The 20,721-nt window shown below is 36.3% G+C and overlaps 1 protein-coding gene across 2 annotated transcripts in view; it reads right to left on the reverse strand.

Annotated features, from left to right (window-relative positions):
- Positions 1 to 7,621: 7,621 nt before the first annotated feature.
- Positions 7,622 to 20,721, reverse strand: part of PIBF1 (progesterone immunomodulatory binding factor 1) — a 66,340-nt gene continuing 53,240 nt past the window's right edge. For both annotated transcript variants that reach the window (XM_053455415.1, XM_053455414.1), the window contains exons 16-18: positions 13,729 to 13,813; positions 8,554 to 8,724; positions 7,622 to 7,873 (exon numbers count right to left, since the gene is read on the reverse strand). In XM_053455415.1, the coding sequence (XP_053311390.1) occupies positions 7,820 to 7,873; positions 8,554 to 8,724; positions 13,729 to 13,813 (310 nt within the window). In that variant the 3' untranslated portion in view covers positions 7,622 to 7,819. The remainder of the gene's footprint in view (positions 7,874 to 8,553; positions 8,725 to 13,728; positions 13,814 to 20,721) is intronic.

Below are 20,721 nucleotides of genomic sequence, written 5' to 3' on the forward strand. Positions count from 1 at the left end.
TAAAATAACCTATAGCATTAGATCTCTAGAACGTGAGCAGGGCCCTCTTCACCTAATGTATCAGTTTGTCATAGTCTGCCAGTTCTAGTTTTGTCAGACCCTTTGAATATATATACTGTATGAAGCGCTGCCTGTATTAACGGCATTATATAAATAAAAGATAATAACAATAACACTAAACTACATATAGTGTAATGACATCAGTGCTGGCAAATGATATTTTCTACTTCTCCAATTACATTTTTTGGCAAACTGCATTATCTTTAGGGTGTGAGCGCTTTTCTTCCTTATCCAGAAGAATTAATTGCAAAATATCTTTTTTTTCTGTTTATTGGACTTGCCGAAACATGATTGTTTAAAGAAGCCTTCTATTTGAAATTCTAAATCTGCACCGAAAACAAAAACTCAACAAAGAAGTTTGCTTGCAGGTTTTTAGTTATGATAATTATGTTAATAAGTGATTAAATATAATAGCTAATATCCCTTTATATCTACACAAATCTCACTGGGGCACTCCAACGTGCATGTCAGCACAATACACATGGTTCCATATTGATCTTTTGACACTCGTTACACAATTGTATAATTTATTATTGGCATGTGACTGCTGAATTGAGTTTCATTATTCTTGCTGAATCAAATCTTTGCATAAGTCAGAGGGTAAATATAGCTGTACAAATACAAGCTACATTTAGCCATGCTATAAGAGAACAGATTTGGGATCAATACACTGCAACAAATATAAAAAAAATTAAATACTTTAAACATTTTACGCAATTTATATGAGAGAAAATATAATGTGCGAGGGTATGCAAATGGCTATTTTGACAATATTTTGACTATTCCGACAATGGACATAGTCTAAAGTTAATTTTAGGCTGATTCACCCTAGGTTTGATTGTATGCACACTGGGAACTTGGTGAACTTAAATAATCATATATGTAGAAATGTAGAATTTGTTTGGCATGATATGGTATCAAGAACTACACATGTACCTATATTCAAAAAGTGATTGAGATCTCAGCCTTAAAGCCATGCTCGTAAAGTATATGTTGGAGGAAACTCAGGTGCAGGAACAAAGTTTTTTTCCAATATCAGACATAGACAAATTGTCTTGTTTGAACTGTGGTCAAGGGAGAATTCTCAAACTAGCCAAATGTTGTAAACAGAATCTGTTAGATTGATGCAGATGATAGATCAATATTGTTATAGGTGTTTGGGGAATGGAAGGGTGGCCAGCAAATTAGCTTTAACATAGATAAATGCACGGTTATGCATTTTGCAAGATCTAGAAACTTGAAATGTACACATTAAATGGAGTTGCATTAGTGGTAAACCGAAAGGAGGAACTTTGGGGCTTCTTGTAGAAGAAAACTTTTTTCTTTCTTCCATATTTGACTTAAAACCACCTATTATGCGGTATGTCTTTTCTATGGCAAATAAAAATCCCTGTTCATTCTTATCCACCCTGTTTTTGGGAAGATGATTCTTGGCAGTGATATATAAGTCTCCAGAATGTTCAAATTCCTTATTGCTGTTGGAATTCTTTATCAACTTCCAATAACATATTTATGAAAAAAACAAACAAAACATATGCATACAGTAAATGTAAACCATGATATGTATTTTCAATATAAAGTTAGTAACAACTAATTCTGCAGTGCTGATGTGTTTTATTAGGACATAAAGAATTATTCTGTAGTTATGAATGCTTAAAACAAAAAAAACTTTGCAACACTTTGTCAATCAGAGGTTCAAGACCTCTTCATTTACAAAAAACCCAAACAAAAACATTATAAGGATACAAAAATCTACAGCAACAAAAAATATGGGGATGTAAAAAAAGATTAAGTAAAGCTGGGTTTGTTTACATAAGAAAAACAAAACAGGGTATAACTATATACTAGTGTCAATACAGAGAGCTTGCTGAGGTTCTATTCATTAGAAAGGCTGAGACATAGTGTAAGTGATTAACATGATGGACATATGTCTTTTTGAACAATAAGTACTAATGTGCTAATGCTTTTTATGTAAGATAAAAATAGATCCAGACAAAAAGACAATAGTGATACTACAAAAGTAGTTCTGCTCTATCTTATCGGCTGGGGACTGTTATGATTTTGATGTACATGGAAGTAACTGCTCCAGGGACAATGTAAGTAATCTTTACTAGCCTAGGCCTGGAGGTCTGGGGTGGGGTGTTGGAGCCAGTCTGCATCAAACCCAGCAGTAGATTACCCTTTGGGTGATCAGGTTCTTCAGTGCACTTCTGCTGCTCATTGTGAGATCTCGCCCGTCTGGGTCATTTACATTATAAAGGCCTGTGCTTCATAGTATGTTGTTTGAGATATCGTACGAAGTCATATCCCAGGGCTCAGCAGAGAGGATGGCAATGGCAGAGGTGTATGCTTGGGGACAACTGAAGGTGCTGCTTAGATAAGGCCAAGGCCAAGCGTGCTGATAGAAATCTATGCCAAATTTCTTCACTGTGTGTACTACTTTTCAAGATAAGTATTTAGATTCTTTATTGGTAGCTAGAACTTTTTTCTTTCTTCCGTATTTGACTTAAAACCACCTATTATGCGGTATGTCTTTTTCTATGGCAAATAAAAATCCCCGTTCATTCTTATCCACCCTGTTTTTGGGAAGATGATTCTTGGCAGTGATATATAAGTCTCCAGGATGTTCAAATTCCTTATTGCTTTTGGAATTCTTTATCAACTTCCAATAACATATTTGTGAAAAAAACAAACAAAACATATGCATACAGTACATGTAAACCATGATATGTATTTTCAATGTAAAGTTAGTAACAACAAATTCTGCAGTGCTGATGTGTTTTATTAGGACATAAAGAATTATTGTGTAGTTATGAATGCTTAAGACAAAAAAAAAACATATCTTTTTATATGTTGGCCTAATAAAAGCTCTTAGCTTTAAATGTTACCATCAGCAAATTAAATCTTTAGTTAAACTCTCATGTAATAAAACCTATTGACCGTAGGCCTCAACAGCCTCGTGACCCTAGACAATCCTTGTTATCAGCCACATCCCCCTGGGGGAGCTTGACAGGTAAAAAAACTAAATCAGCATAATACAAAGGTGACATGGTAACTGTTTCAGAGCCAGAGAGGTGAGGAACCCATTGCTTAAATGGTTGTAGGCAGAATAATTCAATGGCTTGTACATTGTGGAATGTACAGCCAAGTGATAACCTGATAAGGTAAACTGCCAAGTTAACAGTCCGCAAAGACGTCTTCACAGCAGGAGGTGTTCACCTTTTTTGTACCAGACCATCTTGCGTATTTAACTCAGGACAATAGTAATTAGTCTAACAGACAATGGAAACACATGCTTCTGGCCAAAGGGCTTTGGAAACACTAATCACCTAGAATCTTCTATTCAGTTTATAGACAGTTTTATTCACCGACAAAAAAAAGTATGTTACTACTCATATTCAATTTGTATTGATAGTCCGTTTTTAATATTTATTGTCATGTGCTTTCACAACACACATTGGCACATTAAATGGCAAACATCGCCATATAATCCAATACTTACCAACTGTTGACCCTCAACATTTCCTTAATGCCATAAAATGTTAATTTTAAGTATATTATATTGCTCACTTAATGGCTTTGGAATATATGTTCTACAATAATGCTAAACGAATTAGCTGTCTAAAAGCCCTACAAATAGTCAGGCATAGTAACTAAAATGGTGAGTAACTGCGGAGGTGTGTTGGTTAGAAATGTCCGGAATACAACGGATTTGATAAATGAGCAATATTAATGGTTCAAGCAACATTCCACTAGTCTCCAAACCTCCTTGAACATAGTCCCAAGCTGTTTAATGTGACAGTTGATTCTGTTTGCGCAAAAAAATGCAATTAACCCCTTAAGGACAATGGGCGGTCCCTAAACCCATTGAAAACAATGGATTTTGAGCCTGTACATATACGGGCTTTGTCATTAAGGGGTTAACAAGTGGGGCATGTAGGTGGGTAGATGAAATCTCCTGACTTTGTCAAAGATGGCAGGCTGAAAAACATTGCACTTCTCATTACCTAAACCTCTGTTATCCTGGTATATTAAAAAGCGTTTAGTGGAGGTGAGATGAAACATTCCATCTTGCTGCATTAACTATGCCTTAGAAAGACTCTACCCCAGTTTTGTTATTGAGATGAACCCATTAACACCAATGAATCCTACATGTATAATTTGTTTATATTTGGAAGAATCAGAAGAGTAATTTCAAGCAGTGAAATTTACTGCATTCTTTCTACCTGTCGCTTCTCAGTATCAGTGTGTGCTGCAGCCAACCACATTCTGATTGCACCTGCTCCGTTTCTCATCACATAGGTGAGCGGATCTAGTTAAGATCACATCTGTCCATCTGCAATGGGAGTAAATGTGTAACTGTAGAAGTAGTGGGTTAAGCAGCGAGTGACCGGATTAGCGTCTGTATATATACAGGAAAAAAAGAAGCTCAAAACTTAAACAATGCTAGGCCGCTTCCTCGAAGCACTAGAAGCAAACGGAAAAACATTATTATAACGAAACACCAATAAAGCTTATTAGCCATTAGAAGGATTTGTTCCAAATACATCAGTTGGGGGCTATTAAAGGTGCGAATTGGCATTTCTCTGGTGCAGAACTAACATGGCTAATCCTATGTTAGCAGTGTACCCCTTGGGGATATAGTCCTTGCTTCTCATTGTACAGGTGAACGGTCCCAAAGTGCATTTACATTAACCTGTTGAGATGTTATTGGTAAACAAAGCCGTCTGAGAACCCCCTGCTGTTAGTTAACAGGATCAACGTTTACCTGCAAGCTCCCTGGGGCTAATGGCTGTTCTAATAGAGATTACTACATTACTGACAGAAACTGCATTTAATGACCTGGAATTGTGTAGAAGATTCTCAATGTTGGAAAAGGAAAGAAAAATTAAGTTTTTCTTTTAACAGGAAGGCTAGCAACACAACAAAATCATACGTGAAAAAATAAACGCATTTTTGTTAATCCCTTATAACATGTATTCCTTCAACCAAACCAGTGAATACTCTGCTAAAAAGTATATTTTGATATTATTTCTATTTGCCTGCCAACCCGCCATTAGACTTTTAGAGGTTTTTACCTTCTGCAGATGTTTTGAACAGAGGTTAAAAGAAGTAAACTGTTGGCTCATATCCCACAATGTGCCTTAGCAGAGATATACATGATAACATCCAATGCAAGATGACATGGTTACAAATAACTAAACATGTATTGTTGAAAGCGTTGCATTTGCGTGCAACTCAATCGTTTGTCTTTGAAATAAACCGGGGGCCGAGATTGCGAGATGGAAAATTCAGTTAGGCCAGAGTTCTTCACTGGGTGGGAAATGTGATTGATCTGGAGGGACCTCCAGGCATTAAACCAGGCGCTGATGTGATCCAATCTCACCCCTTGAGACATCGTAAACCTAGTAAACATCTCCCAATCGCTGTCTATAGCCTTTTGTTGAACTAAAATATACAAAATTTAAAAAATCCTGAAATCCTTACATTTTAAACAATCACTTTTTATTACTGTTTTTGCAGATCATTGACCCCACTTTGAACACATGGAAACTTGGGAGCACAGCTACATGTTTGGCGGGGGGTTGGTTCAGAAGACCTGGATTCCTTTTTCTATCATCTGTTACTAATATCATTGACTTTTAAAACGTCTTGTGCTCTGCTGGTCAAAACAGAATAATTAATCTAACGGCAGAATATAATAAAATGGGTCTGTCAAGCTGTGAATCCATGGCCTTCAAATGAAGACTAATCCAATAATCCTGGTATAGCAGGTAAACTCTGTCTTTAAGATAGATTTAGAACTTTGCCCCAAATCTTGCACTTTACGGTTATATCCAGTGAATAGGCTCGCTGACAATATGACGATTTATTTTCCTACCATCCATGCACCAAGATATCATGCATAACACAGTCTATGAAATATGTTGGCTGTAGAGGGTAATGGGATGTAGGTCTATCATCATTGTTATTGCCATGTCTTCATATTGCTCAGGGCTTTAAACAACGCATGGATTATAACACACTCGAATGAACTGAAAGACAAAATTGATATACAATGTAGAATGCCCAGCTCGCATGCTACAATGATCTGTTCCTTTTGGACACAAATGAACGTTGTCACAGACAGGGCCGGCCGAAGACTTAACGCCGCCTGGGGCGAAGTTTAAAACGCCGCCCCCCCCGCCAAGGCCGGGGGGGGGCGGCATTTTAAACTTCGCCGACGCCATAATCTACGATCCCCCCCGGTACTTACCTTTAAACAGTCCTGCGGCGAGTCTCCCTGCTCTGCCACGGTGCCGGCTTGTAATGCTGAGCGACGGAAATTGACGCCACTTCCGGCGCTCTGCATTACAAGCCGGCACCGGGACCGAACAGGGAGACTCGCCGCAGAGGAGAGAGAGAGGGGCGCCGAGCGGGTAAGCGAAAACCACTCGGCGCCCCTCTCTCTCCTCCGCTTAAAAAACAAAACAAAAAAAAAGCGCTTGGGGCGGCAAAGTGCCGCCCCTTCTAAAGTGCCGCCTGGGGCAATTGCCCCAGTCTGCCCCATTATAGGGCCGGCCCTGGTCACAGAAATATGAACACTTAAAAGACAGTAGTAAGACATGCATGCAGAAAATGAAGTAAGGCTTATTGGACGGGTGGGCTGAAATACTCAGTATTTCTACTCTATTTAAAAATGGGGTGTCTATAGCTGTGTATGGAGGTTACGTGGATTTAAGTGACGAGTACTCAAAAATGAAGGTAAATTACTCTTATTTTGGAAAACATTAAATGAATATCATTATCTGTATATAATTTAAAACCACCTACGTCTTTAGCCTTAGCTTGTGAGTAAACTGTGCAAAAAGCATTCAGATAGACAATTGTATCCTTTTATCTTTCCTAGTGACCAGTTTGTATTACACTAAGCAGCACTTGAGTGCTAGTTTTCTCTTTGGCTTTTATTGCATCTCCCTCTGTTAACACATACGGTAAATCATAAAGAAAATCTACCATTATACCCAAACGCAACATTCTACAGGGAACCCATGCTATTCTGTTTACAGATTAAACAAGCAATTTACACATATTAAAAATGTGTCTAATGTGTTTACCATGGCGAAAGGCATCTCTACTTTCTTTTACAAGGATATGCATCATTATTCCTGCCCATCAAGTTGCCTCTCAAATATTGTTAAAGTTGCTAATTGGTACAGACAAACATCCTTAAGGGAGGGTGAGAAGAATGGAGAAAAACATCAGAAGGGGAAATTGATCAGATAACGCTAGCCCTAGACCTTACTTCCACTGGCATAGCACACAAACTAAATATCCCTGAAACAATTACACTGATTGACAAACAAAAAGTAAAAAGAAATATTGGAGTATATAAGTAACAAATCTAGGGCCATGAGATGCTGGAGATCTGTAAGAAAAATTACTGAAGGCTGGAGGGCAATAAAAATTTAAGAAGAACCAAGGAAAACTTCAGGTAAGATATTCTATTTCTTTTAACGTATCTCTTTGGATACACACACACATATACACACTGTTCATGGTGAGAAATAAATGTATCAAATAGTGTAAAATATAAATTTACTTATAAAATACAGTTTAACCAATAAAACACAGCAATATCCATACACAATTATTAAAAGAAATTGTCCAAAAGGTTAAAATGAATAATATTAATAGAAAAATAACAACTTTGCCAACATTGAATTTATTAAAATAGTTCAGTCTGTGGTAGTGCAGAACAGTAGATATGATGATGTTTTCATGTTGTCTTCTGTTTTAATCTGTTGTACCAATCTGGTGCTTCACTTTTTGTCTATAAAAAAAAAAAAAAATTAAAAAAAGAGAAATTGGGTTATTTTTATTTTCTATTTAAGAGAAAAAAACAATAGCAGCTTTGTTATCCAAAAGAGTTGCCATTTACCACATTTGGCTCATTCTGTAAATAAGAAGCATTCACTGCAAGAATGCAGAACACGTCTATATTCAATAATTGGTATGGGATAATACTTTAGTTTGAAGATGTTCAGGACATAGAAATTTGTAGTGCATGTTTTTAAAATATGTGCCTTCTATTTTAGTGTTCCTGTCTTCCAAGTCTCCTATAGTTTTTGGACAATGTCAAAGATCTATTGTAGACAAGTTCTCAATACATATGCAACAACAGACTATACTTAAATTCCTACCTTTCAAAGTGACGCAAGTACGCAGGTACACATATTAAATGACTGTTTCTCAATATAAAGTATGTGCATCTGGCGATTAGAGGAGTCAGCAATCACTTTGTTTATTAATAGTTTTTAAAAGGGTATTTACAACTTTGTCAGAGAAGAAACATAACCCCTAAAATATAACAGTTCAGTTAATGCAACTGAAACATCAGTCATAACAGTCATACGATTGTTGGAGAAAAAGAACCCCCCCCCCAAAAAAAAAAGAAAACTATGAATTACCTGCAGTGAAAGCCAATAACTAAAATTAAGATTGAAGACTTACAAACAAGGTTGGTTTAGGTATAAATACATTCTCTTCTTGCTGCTCGTGTTCACGCTCAGGTCGTCTCAATTTTGTTGTTGGATTTCTTACGGGTTCTGAAGAACGAGATAAAGTTTCTCCTTGTCGTTTACTATGTAGTTTAAGTAAAGCCTGTTTCATTTCAGCCAAGTCCTGTAAAGTAAAGAGGAATATTATTTCACATGTAAATGAGAAGTAGCGGCTCTGTGCGGCGTATCAAAAGTAGCATTTTGGTAGCATTTCCTTACATTTCATTTAAAGAAGGTTCTCACTCTGTGCTGACGATGCATAGGAAATTAAAGTTCAATAGGAAACAACAATTAATTCCCACTGGCTTATTATAACCCGTCATTTAAAATATTAAAATCAGAATTTTTCAAGGGCATTTTTAGCGTTGGATTCTCAATGGCTGTGAGGCTGCCATGGTATGTTTATAAATTTAACATTTCTGGGAATTGGTGGGTCTCTACGTCTTAACTCTTGAATGTCACATATTGATTTGCGTTGGCGTGCTATGTTGCGAGTATGGTTTTATTATAGTTTTCCGGTTGCATGTGATAACATTTATGACACGTGGAGGGTTGCTGTGACAGTAAACCGTTGTTCCAGGAATTCAACTTAATAATTGATAAGATGTGTCTGCTGATATAACTTGGAACTATGGGGGAAAAAAACATGACAAGATGGACAAGGTGAGAGGCAGCAAGCTTAGAATATACCGCACAATTATCTTTTAAACCAGTCCTCAGTCCTACTGGGTGACCTAAACCAAGGCTGTTGTTGAGGCTGTTAAAGAGCTCATTTAAGAACCACTGTCCTAGACATTGAAAAGAGTCAACAAAATGTACCAGGTGATATGAGTGATAGGAGGTAGAAGGTTGTAGTTAATGGTGTATATTCAGAGGAAGGACTTGTCACAAGTGGGGTAGCTCAGGGATCAGTATTAGGACCTGTACTTTTTAACATTTGTATTAGTAATGTTACAGAAGGTCTTAATGGTATGTCTCTTTGCAGATGGCATAAAGGCCTGCAACAGGGTAGACAGGTGGAACTGGAAATGGTCGAAAGTGTGGCAGCTGCAGTTTAATATTAATAAATGTAAAATAATGCACTTGGGACATAAAAATTCCAAGGCAGTATATAGCATTGGGGGCACTGTACTGTCAGTAACAATGGAAGAGACAGACTTAGGAGTAATTATTTCTGATGACTTAAAGGTAAATACATTGAAGTATCTCAAAAAGTGAGCATGATGCAGGGTTGCATAGAGAGAGGAATGGAGTAGCAAGAAGAGAGAGGAATGGAGTAGCAGGAAGAGAGAGGTGATTATGCCACTTTACAGATCTTTGGTCAGACCTCACCTAGAGTATTGTGTACAGTTTTGGAAACCCCATCTCCAGAAAGACAGACACATTGGAGAGAGTTCAGAAAAGAACTACAAAAATGGTTTGCAGGACCGAAATTGTCAGGAAAGGTTAAATGATCTTAATACGTGTAGCTTGGAGGAAAGAAGAGAGAGAGGGGGGGATGCAATAGAAACATTTAAATACTTGATGAGATTTAACAAAGTACAGGAGGCAAGCTTATTGGAAAGGAGGAGCAATGCTAGAACAAAAGGTCATGGTCTAAAACTTGAAGGCTGAAGGCTTAGATGTAATGTAAGGAAGTTCTACTTTACTCCAAGCAAAAGGGTAGAGGCTAATACAGCAAAGGAATTTAAACAGGCATGGAATAGACAAAGCTTTCCTCACTATAAGACCTGACACCAAAGACTGATAGGGGTTTAAACCCCTTACATCAGGAAAAATGGGCAGACTAGATGGGCCGAATGGTTATCTGCCGCCAAAGTCTAGGTTTCTATAGTCCACATTATGTCTTAGATATGTCCTTATTTCCATGCGTTTATTTTATTGTAGCTTGCCAAGATCTCCAGACAATATCAGCAATACAGATTAGCACATGGAATGTTTATTTGTAATGTGTATTCAAAGCGGGCTGTAAATGATAAACCTCTGAAAAGTCTGAAGGTGATGTGTGTGCCGCCAAAGCAGGCAGGAAGTTATCTCTCGTGAATCAGGTACAATTAACCCTAAAATTAACAAAAAAGGCAACCCGTTATAGAAAAAAACATCTTAATAATAGCGCATTGTCACATATCGTCCATTCACTGTAGAGACACTTGTTGGCCAAGGCAGAGAGTGCATGCCTAGGTTATTTAATATTAACTATTTGCATAATTCAGCCATGTGTATTGGCATGTTAAACAGCTCAACTGCACGGCAGCTGCTCCAGAGGACTGCATAACTAATGCCAGTAGGCCGCCTCGACTTGTAAACTCCGCAGTCACGTTGCCAAGGGGACACATAGACAGCATTTCAAGATGAAAATAGCTCAGACGAGTATTAATATATACTAATGTATCTACATGCTCCATCATTACAGATTAAATCAGGTAACGTTTTGACATTAACAAGCCGCATGTGCTGCAGAGAGCATCAGAGGGGAAAAAGCAGTGCAATAAATCTTACGCCATCAAACATTTTTTTTTATAAACACTATATTGTAATTCAATGCCAAAGTGCTAATGAAGAGTTAATTGTTCACATCTATTTTTGACAAGACAACCTCCGCCATATTTTATTGCTAGCATTACATTAAGTTTTCGGTTCAGAACAATTCTAGTTTTCCTTTTATATCGTGTTTTTAGACAGCTCCATATTAGTCATGTGTATGTGTTCTTGGCTTTGTTACCTTAGCTCAATCTACTAGATAAATACCCCAACTCCTTATCATACAGTCTTTGTCTGTTTTGGTCACAGAGATACCTTTTGCAATTACCAATTGTCAGATATTTTATGATGGAAAACATGTAACACAATGTGTACGGAGAACAGGACTTCATTGGGTAAAGTCACCCAAATTTTAACATGGCTGACGACAGCCTCCAATTCTGCAGATTAAATTAAGTTTTTATTTATTTTTTTTAAACTGTTGGATTTAATGCTCAAAAGAGAAAAAAAAGGTTTTTCCATGGGACTTTCTTCTTAAAGTGGAACACAAATATGTGCACCTTTTCCCGACTTCCAAAGCAAGTTGTGAAATATTCACAATATTTACAATACTATTTTTTTCCCCATAATATTCTAAATGACGGTAACATAGCTAACATTTAAACTTATTTTACATTTGTTTTTTCCAGATTTTATTGTGTAGCACACAAATATATAAGAATCTACAGTAATTAAAGGTTTTCAAAATATATCTAGAAAAAGGGACACAATTCTTAAAAATTGATCGCTTCGGGGAAACGACAGTTGTCACATGTTATCAATGTCCAATTAATATAGCGAGGCTGGACATTTCAGGCAAAGGTTAACTGCTTTTATAATGAAACTGGAAAGCAATTGATTCCTTATCTTTACAATGTTTATGTATTGAAAATGTTATCATATTCCCATAAGCAAAAACCTACACTGTAACGGGGGCAAACATTAAACTCCAACTTTACAGAAATGTCTTTAACATGTGAAATGGTAATCACACACTTTTTTTTTTTTTTTTTTACTTTTTGTTTGTGCTAAAAAAATGTATTTTAATACCTTATAATACATGTTAGAGATATTTTTAAAACATTAAATTACTGTAGATTTTTATATATTTATATGCTATACAATTAGATAAAAAATTATTAAAAATGTGAAACAGGTTTAAACTTAAGCTAAGTTACTGTGACTAGAGTATTGCAGAATAAGGCTTGTATTATAAATTTATTGTGGAGAATATAGCTTTGGAACGCAGGAAAAGGTGCGCATATTAGGACATAAAGTGAAAAGTATTCACCGTTCCGTTTTTGGCTTCTTTGAGCATTAGAGTTCTGTATCCAACAGCATTGACAAAAAAAAATGATGGTGTGAATGCTGTCACAGGTGATGAAGAAGCCTGAAACACATCCTGTGTGGCATCTTTCCTTTTGTCTCTAAGTAGATATTATAATATCCAACATATATTATTTTTATTGAGCGGGTACTGATAAATATTGGTAAACTATGTGTAATTGTGAATGGGCTGTGTATGTTAGCACCTTTTCATACAGCTTGTTACATTTGGGATCCCACTAAATTCTGTTTTTTATTGTATTTTATGTTTTTTACTCCAATGATGTACAGGAATTAATAGTTTTTGGGTAACTTTCCCTGCTAAAATGCCATAACGCACATACTCTTTATAAGATTACCAATGAAGTCCGGTTCTCCGTGGACATTGGTAATTGCAAAGGGTCTCTCTGGGTGAAAATTGTTGAGAACATTTTTTTTCAGAGAAAATACCTGGTGGCCGCCTCCTTATATCAGTCAAAAAGCAGCCATTTACATGGATATAAGCACACAGATAGACATAGTAACATATATTGACAAGTAAGCACTATTTATAAAAGGTACTGTGACCAAACATGCTTTTACGAATTGACTAAAACCACCCAGTCAGTGGTAAAGGTTGTGGAGATATTTCGTTTAAAGTCGCAATATTATCCAAGAATAAGAGCTTTTTTTAATGCTTTGGCATTTAGATGTCTCACATCTGACATGGTAAAAATGCATTTTTGTTGTATAGCACCCAAATATTAATCCTTTATTTACATTGTTCTAAAACCTTTGTGACACACCCAGTTGTCATGTGGACATTGCGAATATATCTGTTGATAATTCTCTGTTACGTTCAGGTTTGGACAAAGCTGTACATCTTGTTCTTGATGGAAAAATGAAAGATGAAAAAAAAGTCTGAAATAACAGCTCCAGGGACTTATAAATATGTAAAATATGACAATAGCTACACAAAAAAAAAAAATCTAAAATACCTTTGGAAGGCGGTGTCCCTATGAAAATGTGACATTTAACGTTTGTTAAAAAAAGTTTGTAACGTTTGTGAAGTAATGTATTAAAGAATTTGATGGCAGGTCTAGTCTGCCCATTTTTCCCCGATGTAAAGACTCAGACCTTAATAGGTCCTTCATGAGTTTCATTTTCAGGCTAGGCATATTCCTATCCCATACATGTTTAAACTTGCTCGCTGAATTACATAAATCAATTAGGCGACTATGTAACCGAAACTAGTGTGTTCACATAGCATTTATACACAAAATACAGAAAAGTGTTACTGTACCTCTCTGTGACTGAGAAGTTTTTCCAAGTCTGCTGCCATTTGGTTTTTGACACGAAGTAGTGAAGACTTCTCTTTATTCAAGTTACTAAGGAAATGAAAACACAAGACAATCTCAATATATTGTTACTTTTACCGCTGAAACAGGGGCAATGAACTCCACATTTTTGTGGAATTTCTCTGTTACTATTAATACAAATAATGCATTTAAATATGTATATATATATATACATACATACATACATACATACATATATACCACATTGGCTCAAATATAGGCCACACTCTAATAGTTTGGTGCTTTAGAACATAAATTGAATACAAATTATTTACATATCATGGAATATTTTGCTTCGGACACCACAGTAAAATTTACCTCCAGCCTACCCTACAGACTATCTAATCTAATTCTTTAAAAATCTGCACTATTCTACAAATATTCTGCAACTGAACCGCGTGGGTTTTTATCAAATAGATCTCTGAGCCAGACTCTATAATTGATCCATATAATCAAAAAGCAGAATTACATTTTAAAGTCAAATCTTTAAAAAATTGAACTTTGCCATATCTAACACTAGTTCCTTTATCATCACTAACAATTATCAGTCCCCACAAAGTCCACACGAAGATTCTGCTATAATACATCCGTCAAAGGGAACCATCGTAGAGGACACTATGTCAACCACATACTTGGCGTTTCTCTACCACCTACATAGACTAAAAAATCTAATTTTGCAAAAGATTATGCAAGAGAACACTACTATAGCCTTAATGATATTCTAGTTCAAACAGGAAGCGTCAATCACCCCTAAGAATGTCATTTTTCAATTATTCTTTTCAAAAACGATATTCTTTACATTTCTGTGTTTAAATGCATATCTCCTGTTAGACAATAACCCAAACTAACAAGGAAACTCAATTTTCTCAAGTGCATGGTCATACTTGGACGGAAATTTATTTGGCATGCACTGATGGTTATCATGAGTAGTCTGGCTGCATTCACACTACACATTACTCAGACATAAAGTGACAAAAGAACAAAAGATGTCCTTCCAATCTTCATACCGTTGATAAAAATTTAGAAAATTTTATATTTCATCATTCCAAACATTCGAAAGACATCAGAAACAATAAGTTTACAGTAAATCTGTATTGCTAAGTATTTACATTTATTGACCGTCTATCTAAAAATCTATCCAAAAGATGAGCCAATCCAAGTAAAATGACAGATTGAAAGAGCAAGATGGAGATAAAGATAAAAAGAGTGATCACAGGTAAGAGCCATTAGTAATTTTAAATCGTACTCAGTTTTTAGCCTCAACTTCAGGATAGCCTTATGCCTGTTTAATTCATGTTTACATTTTATAAAATTACACCTTTACCACTTTTGCTAGAAGGCTAGCTAATCCACCACCGGGTCAACATTACATTTCAGCCACTGATCCTCAAGTTCTAGATTATGACCCTTGGTCCCAACATTTCTCATACTCAAGAAGTAAAAATTAACCTTTTGTACTTGCTTCTGCTATAGCCCCTTCTTTCCTGTAAACTACATGTTCAGATTCTTTAGTCTGTCTTATGTGCCTTATGGATGAAAACAAGATGGACATATGTGGGGTATTGGGGGTGTTAGTGGGTCTCCATTATTTGTTTTGTGGAAAATTAATACTTGTCACATAGAGGTCTGAATTACATTGTTTTTGCTCTCAGTTAATGATCTACTAGCCTGGTAGTAAAGTAAAAGCTGGGTGGAAGCCCTTCTAGTGAGAAAAAGGACAGGTGTTCTTCTGACAAATACAAAGAACAAAGAGGGAGGGGAACGGAAATAAAGGGGATAAAAAAAGGTAAAGTAAGGGGAGGCTATGACATAAGCACAGCATACAGATTGCACAGTTACTTCTAGATTATACTACCTGCTTGTGTGATTCACAGACAGTGCTAATATGTACACCCTTAAGAGGTGTTCTTAAAAGACTGAGATCAGGAAAGTTGTGTTTCTTGGCAATAATTTATTTTCTTTGCACGTAAAAATAGGACTGGTTGTTTGATTGCCATAGTAACAAACATTTGCTCATTGACTATTGACGTATTGCGTGCACGAAGGTATTGAACAAGAAGTCAAAATGTCAAAAAATAACTTGTGAGGAATGAAATATGTACGTGTCTCTACTAAACAGGAATTTGTGTTGAAAGTCAAAGAAAACTATACGAGTTTCCATTTTTGTAGCCAGTATTAAAGGCAAGGTCAGTGAGGAAATAACATAAAAACAAATAAGGTGTTATCTGAAGTGTATTTCATTGTACAGAACTTTTGTTGTACCCTTTCTCTGTGCCTTATGTTCGTCACCCCATTCCCTCAAGATTGTAAGCAGGGCTCTCTCCACCTAATGTATCCGTTTGTCTTAATCTGTCAATTCTTATCTTGTCATACATATTTATTGTATTAAGTGCTGCGTAAACTGTTGGCGCTATATAAATAAAAAATAATAATAATAATACCAGGCATGGTATTTTAAGCAAACTATTTGGTTTGGAATACTCCCCATTCTCCTACACTGGAGTTGCTCCCTGTTGATTTCAAGGAGGACTCAAGTCAAAAGACAACTTGTGGGCCAGTCACAGCACCTGAATTACTTTTCCAATGGAATTCAGGACTAAAAGGACTCCAGGGAAATGATGCCTACGCTAAGGGCATAGTTACCCATTCAAGCATTTCTGTGAACACCCAAATATGAAAATAGTAATCTTTGAGGTACTGTTGGATCAACACACTGGGTTGTCAGGGTTACATTTTAACTCACCTAAAAATAGCATTAATAGCTGAAATGTGCTGACGCAATATGTAATAAAATGAATACTTTAAAGAATTCATTTGTAGGTGAGAGGAAATGTCACTGTTTGAGCAGCTACTGGCAAAAAAAAGACAAGAGCAGGGCTCATAGTGCCATTACTAAATGGGGTAAGCAGTTGGCCTCTTGGTCAACTATTTGGCCAACCATGTGTCTAAAACTTGCTTTCCACTCAAAGGTTGAACAAGATCAAAGTGTTATTGTAGCAGTTGAGAAGCTGTTTATATGTCACTTGGACTACCACAAAGATATTTCCTCAAGGCTGGGGAACAGCAATGAAGTGACTTGACAGATGATAGAATGCATCTAGACAGTGCATGCAACATATTCTCCCAGGTGGATTTATGTACTTTGCAAGAGCATAGCATCTTCTTCCCTTCATATTTTAGGTGTGGTACTACCAGGGCGTATTTACTAGATGTCATGGATGTCACACCGTCTCTAGATGGATTAACATCAGTTACCCAGGTTTTTACACATGGCCTTGCGTCTAAACAGCATATTTACATGTATATGATCTGAGCTTGTAATTGGTTTTTATTTTTATTAAAAAGTAAGATATTGTTATCAGTTGATACATATTATTCAAGAACATATTGACGCTGAAAAGAATCAATTATGTTTTAGCTCTTTGTTATCTCTTTATGTGAGATTACCATTTATAGGAATATCGGCTTCATATGCTGTATATTTCATGCAAAGGGTAGCTTGTGAGCTTTGTTTGTCCTGATATTCTATTAGCGTGGCCCCGCTAATGCCTCTACTAGTGCCCCTGTTCTCTTGGTCTTTTGATGAAAGTTTGCAATCATGTCAAGGGAGCTTTAGTGATGCAATTTTGAAGAATGAGTGCTGAAAAACTTTCCTAGTGCTAAATTACAGCGAAGGCAAATATTTCTATGGGGGCAGTACAACGCACAGTGATGCCAAATCATTTCCAAGACCAGGCAGACCAAAAGTCTGAGGGCCAGTATATCATAATCACGGAATATAATAGTATCTGCATCCACCATTGCAGTTCAGTTGAACCAGGAATGGTGTAACCTGGTAGGAGCAAACGCAGCCAAAAGATTAGCGGCAAATTGAAGCTTTCATGGGAGAGCAGCGGTCCCTACACCATCGCTTTGTCGAAAATAATCCCAACTCATGATCGCATAATTTACAATTAAATATGTGCAGTAAATACTTAGGTGGGGGATAATTTGCTTATTCAGGAGATGGTGGTTTGCACAAGATCAACTGCACTTTGCCCAAAGTCAAGTGCCGCTCTGTTTTAAAGAGGCATGCCGTCTAAATATGCCAGGGTCAGTTTTATTTAAATGACTACTTGCTCAATAGATCTGAAATACTACACCAATCAGTGACCTAACAGGGGAGGGATAACTTAATGAAGTGGGAACAACATGCAAGAGAACAGGAAATTAAGAATGTTTCCATTTAATTTTTCCAAATAACATGGTGGACTTTAATTCATATATACATATTGCTTGTTTTTAGCACACATTTACTTAGTGTACAGACCCGTAAAATGTAGAATTTGGGGAAAGTGACAGATTTGCTTTCTAGTTGTGATTGGGAATAATGTGGCAGCTCTACTTTAAAATAGGCTACTGTTCCTTGAAGATAGTATCGGCACTAATCATTACGTATTTCCGTGTAAAATATGAACAAAATTCTTTTTGGTAGTCATCACCTTAATTAAACAAAAGCAGTTATATGACTTACTTATGAAGTTACACTATGAACTTAGTGACCTTCCAAAGCTGGCATGAACCGTGTCTGTAATCAGTGCAAGAAAACGGAAACCTCTTTTCTGGGAAACACCCTTAAGCAGAGCCTAGATTTTCTGAATAAGAAACGACCCACTAGTTTTATCAATAGATATAATCAACTCATTTTTAGTGATTTATTAACTAAAAAGCAAATATTGAACTTTGCACTTAAGTATATGCATAACCCATATTTAACAGGAGAACCTGTTTTTTCTTCTAGGATTGGACGCTTACTTTGCAGCTAGTGAAAAACTTCAGAAACTTGTGGTAATTTGTTTTTTTTTTTTTTTTTTTTTTTTTAAAAGGACAAAACATTTTTTTGTAAATTCTAGTACTATTAATTTATCGGAACAGTCATGTCATATTTTTTTACCCAACGAAAAAAGAAGAAAAAAAGGTCTTCTGTAAACTAGGATAGCTTTTTATCGGTTTAAAATATCCTAATATATATGAATCTCATACAAATTATTTTTGTTGTATCCACATCATGTGTAAATTCAACCCCATACTTTCTAGAAACTCCTTCTCTGAAGTTCTGTACCCCAAACAAGTCAAGTGACCTCGACTAACCAAGAAATGGAGGCTGCTTATTATATTTAGAATTCTATGAAAGACCTGAACAGGGAATATCTTTATTGTTTTATTCCTTTGTTGAGTGAATGAAATGACTAGTCATGACACATTCAATCTGCTTCCTGTATGTGTAGGCAATTAGTCAATGAAATCACATTTTGTTTGATGCAAAAAACTTACACAATAGCAGAAACTGTCTTAACCTATTATAGCCTTCATGCATGATTCACAAAGCAAGCACCTGAGAAAGCCCTTGCAAATCAAGTGGGACCAGGTATGAACAAGATACCTTTACAAAACCACCTATGCTATAGAATGGCTTTTCTGGCAATGCAATGGAAGGTTGAACTCATGAAAAATGGGATTATAAGTATTTTCTAGTGAGCGATCTATGGAAATCATTTATGTAGAAACAAGGCACAGGGCGGCTGAGGGACCTTGACTGTTAATACTACCTTCATATAAATTCCATTATACAAGGTAAAGAGCCACAAGTAGAACTATGTGCATAAATAAGAATAATATTTACCATCCATTTATGTTATGTGGTTGAATGGAAAAGGAGCTGGGTTCTCCTTGAAGGTCATACATAGTTATGTATCGCTAACGATTCCAATTAGGAAAGTGGTCTTACATGGAGTAGGATTATTCCACTGTTTGTTATGGTGCTAAGAACAAACTTTAAACTTTGGGCCGCATTCAATTTTTATACTAGAATGCCAATATGAAAAGGCAGCATGCTGGTAAGTGTGTCTGCTATACCATCATTTGAGAAACTGGGCAATCCACACTTAAATCATGTCTTTAAGACAAACTGATGTAAAAGATACCGCTGGTTTTTGGCTGGTGGCAGCACTGGAGACGTTATTGTTCAAGATGTACCCAAGCAGTACTTTGATGTGTATTCATTTTTGGTCAGAGAAATTAAATTGTGCCTTCAAAGTTGAAATAAGTTTTGTTTACAACTGCTTATTTTGGGAAAATGAGGTTCATTCGGCTTCTCTGTCCACTGAAGACCTCCTTATATTACATTTCGCTTACCAGGCACACTTTACCTGTCGATAGGTAAAGCCACTTACGGATATGTGCATTCGTGTGCTTTTGGAGATGCCGACGAAGATAGAACATAGCTGATTGGCGGTGAAAGAAGATGAAAAAGCTGCAGAAGCGGAAGTAGGTCAGAGAAGGTATGGAAGCATTGAGAGAGGGTGAGAGAGTAAACAAGAATGAAAGTGAAAATGAGAGTGAATGTGGGCAGCAGGCAACAAATTTCGTTTTCAAATTAAAAAGTCCCCAAAATACAGAAGACTTTTAACAAGGCGAACCATTCACATATATCCATACAATAACATCTATCCAACAAAGACTAAAGAAAACAAAACTATAAATATGCCAATAAAATTGCATTTACATACTTGGGTTATTGATGTGGTGATCACCCCTTGCATTTAAAGGGTTAACAAGAAAACGCATACCAATTCAATGAAGTTTAAAGGCAGCTATTGGTGCGATTAACATATTTACTGTGTTTCCTCACAATGCAGTTGTATGTACATTGAACTGCTCATTGTTACATTTCATAAGGACTGTAAGGAATATAGAAAAATAGGAGCTAAAAGTTACAAAAGGACAGATAACATTGTTTTCTCAAGACTTGTATAGCAGTTCCGTCATATGTTATCCTACCTCGGTATGCAAGTATTATATCTTTACAAATCTACGTGTTAGGGAAGACTGCCATTAAAATTGTTTCTTTATTTAAACTATCACAACATGTCACACTAATCCTGACCACACTGAAGAAG

The sequence above is a fragment of the Spea bombifrons genome, chromosome 2, assembly GCF_027358695.1.
Source record: "Spea bombifrons isolate aSpeBom1 chromosome 2, aSpeBom1.2.pri, whole genome shotgun sequence".
NCBI lineage: Eukaryota > Metazoa > Chordata > Amphibia > Anura > Pelobatidae > Spea > Spea bombifrons.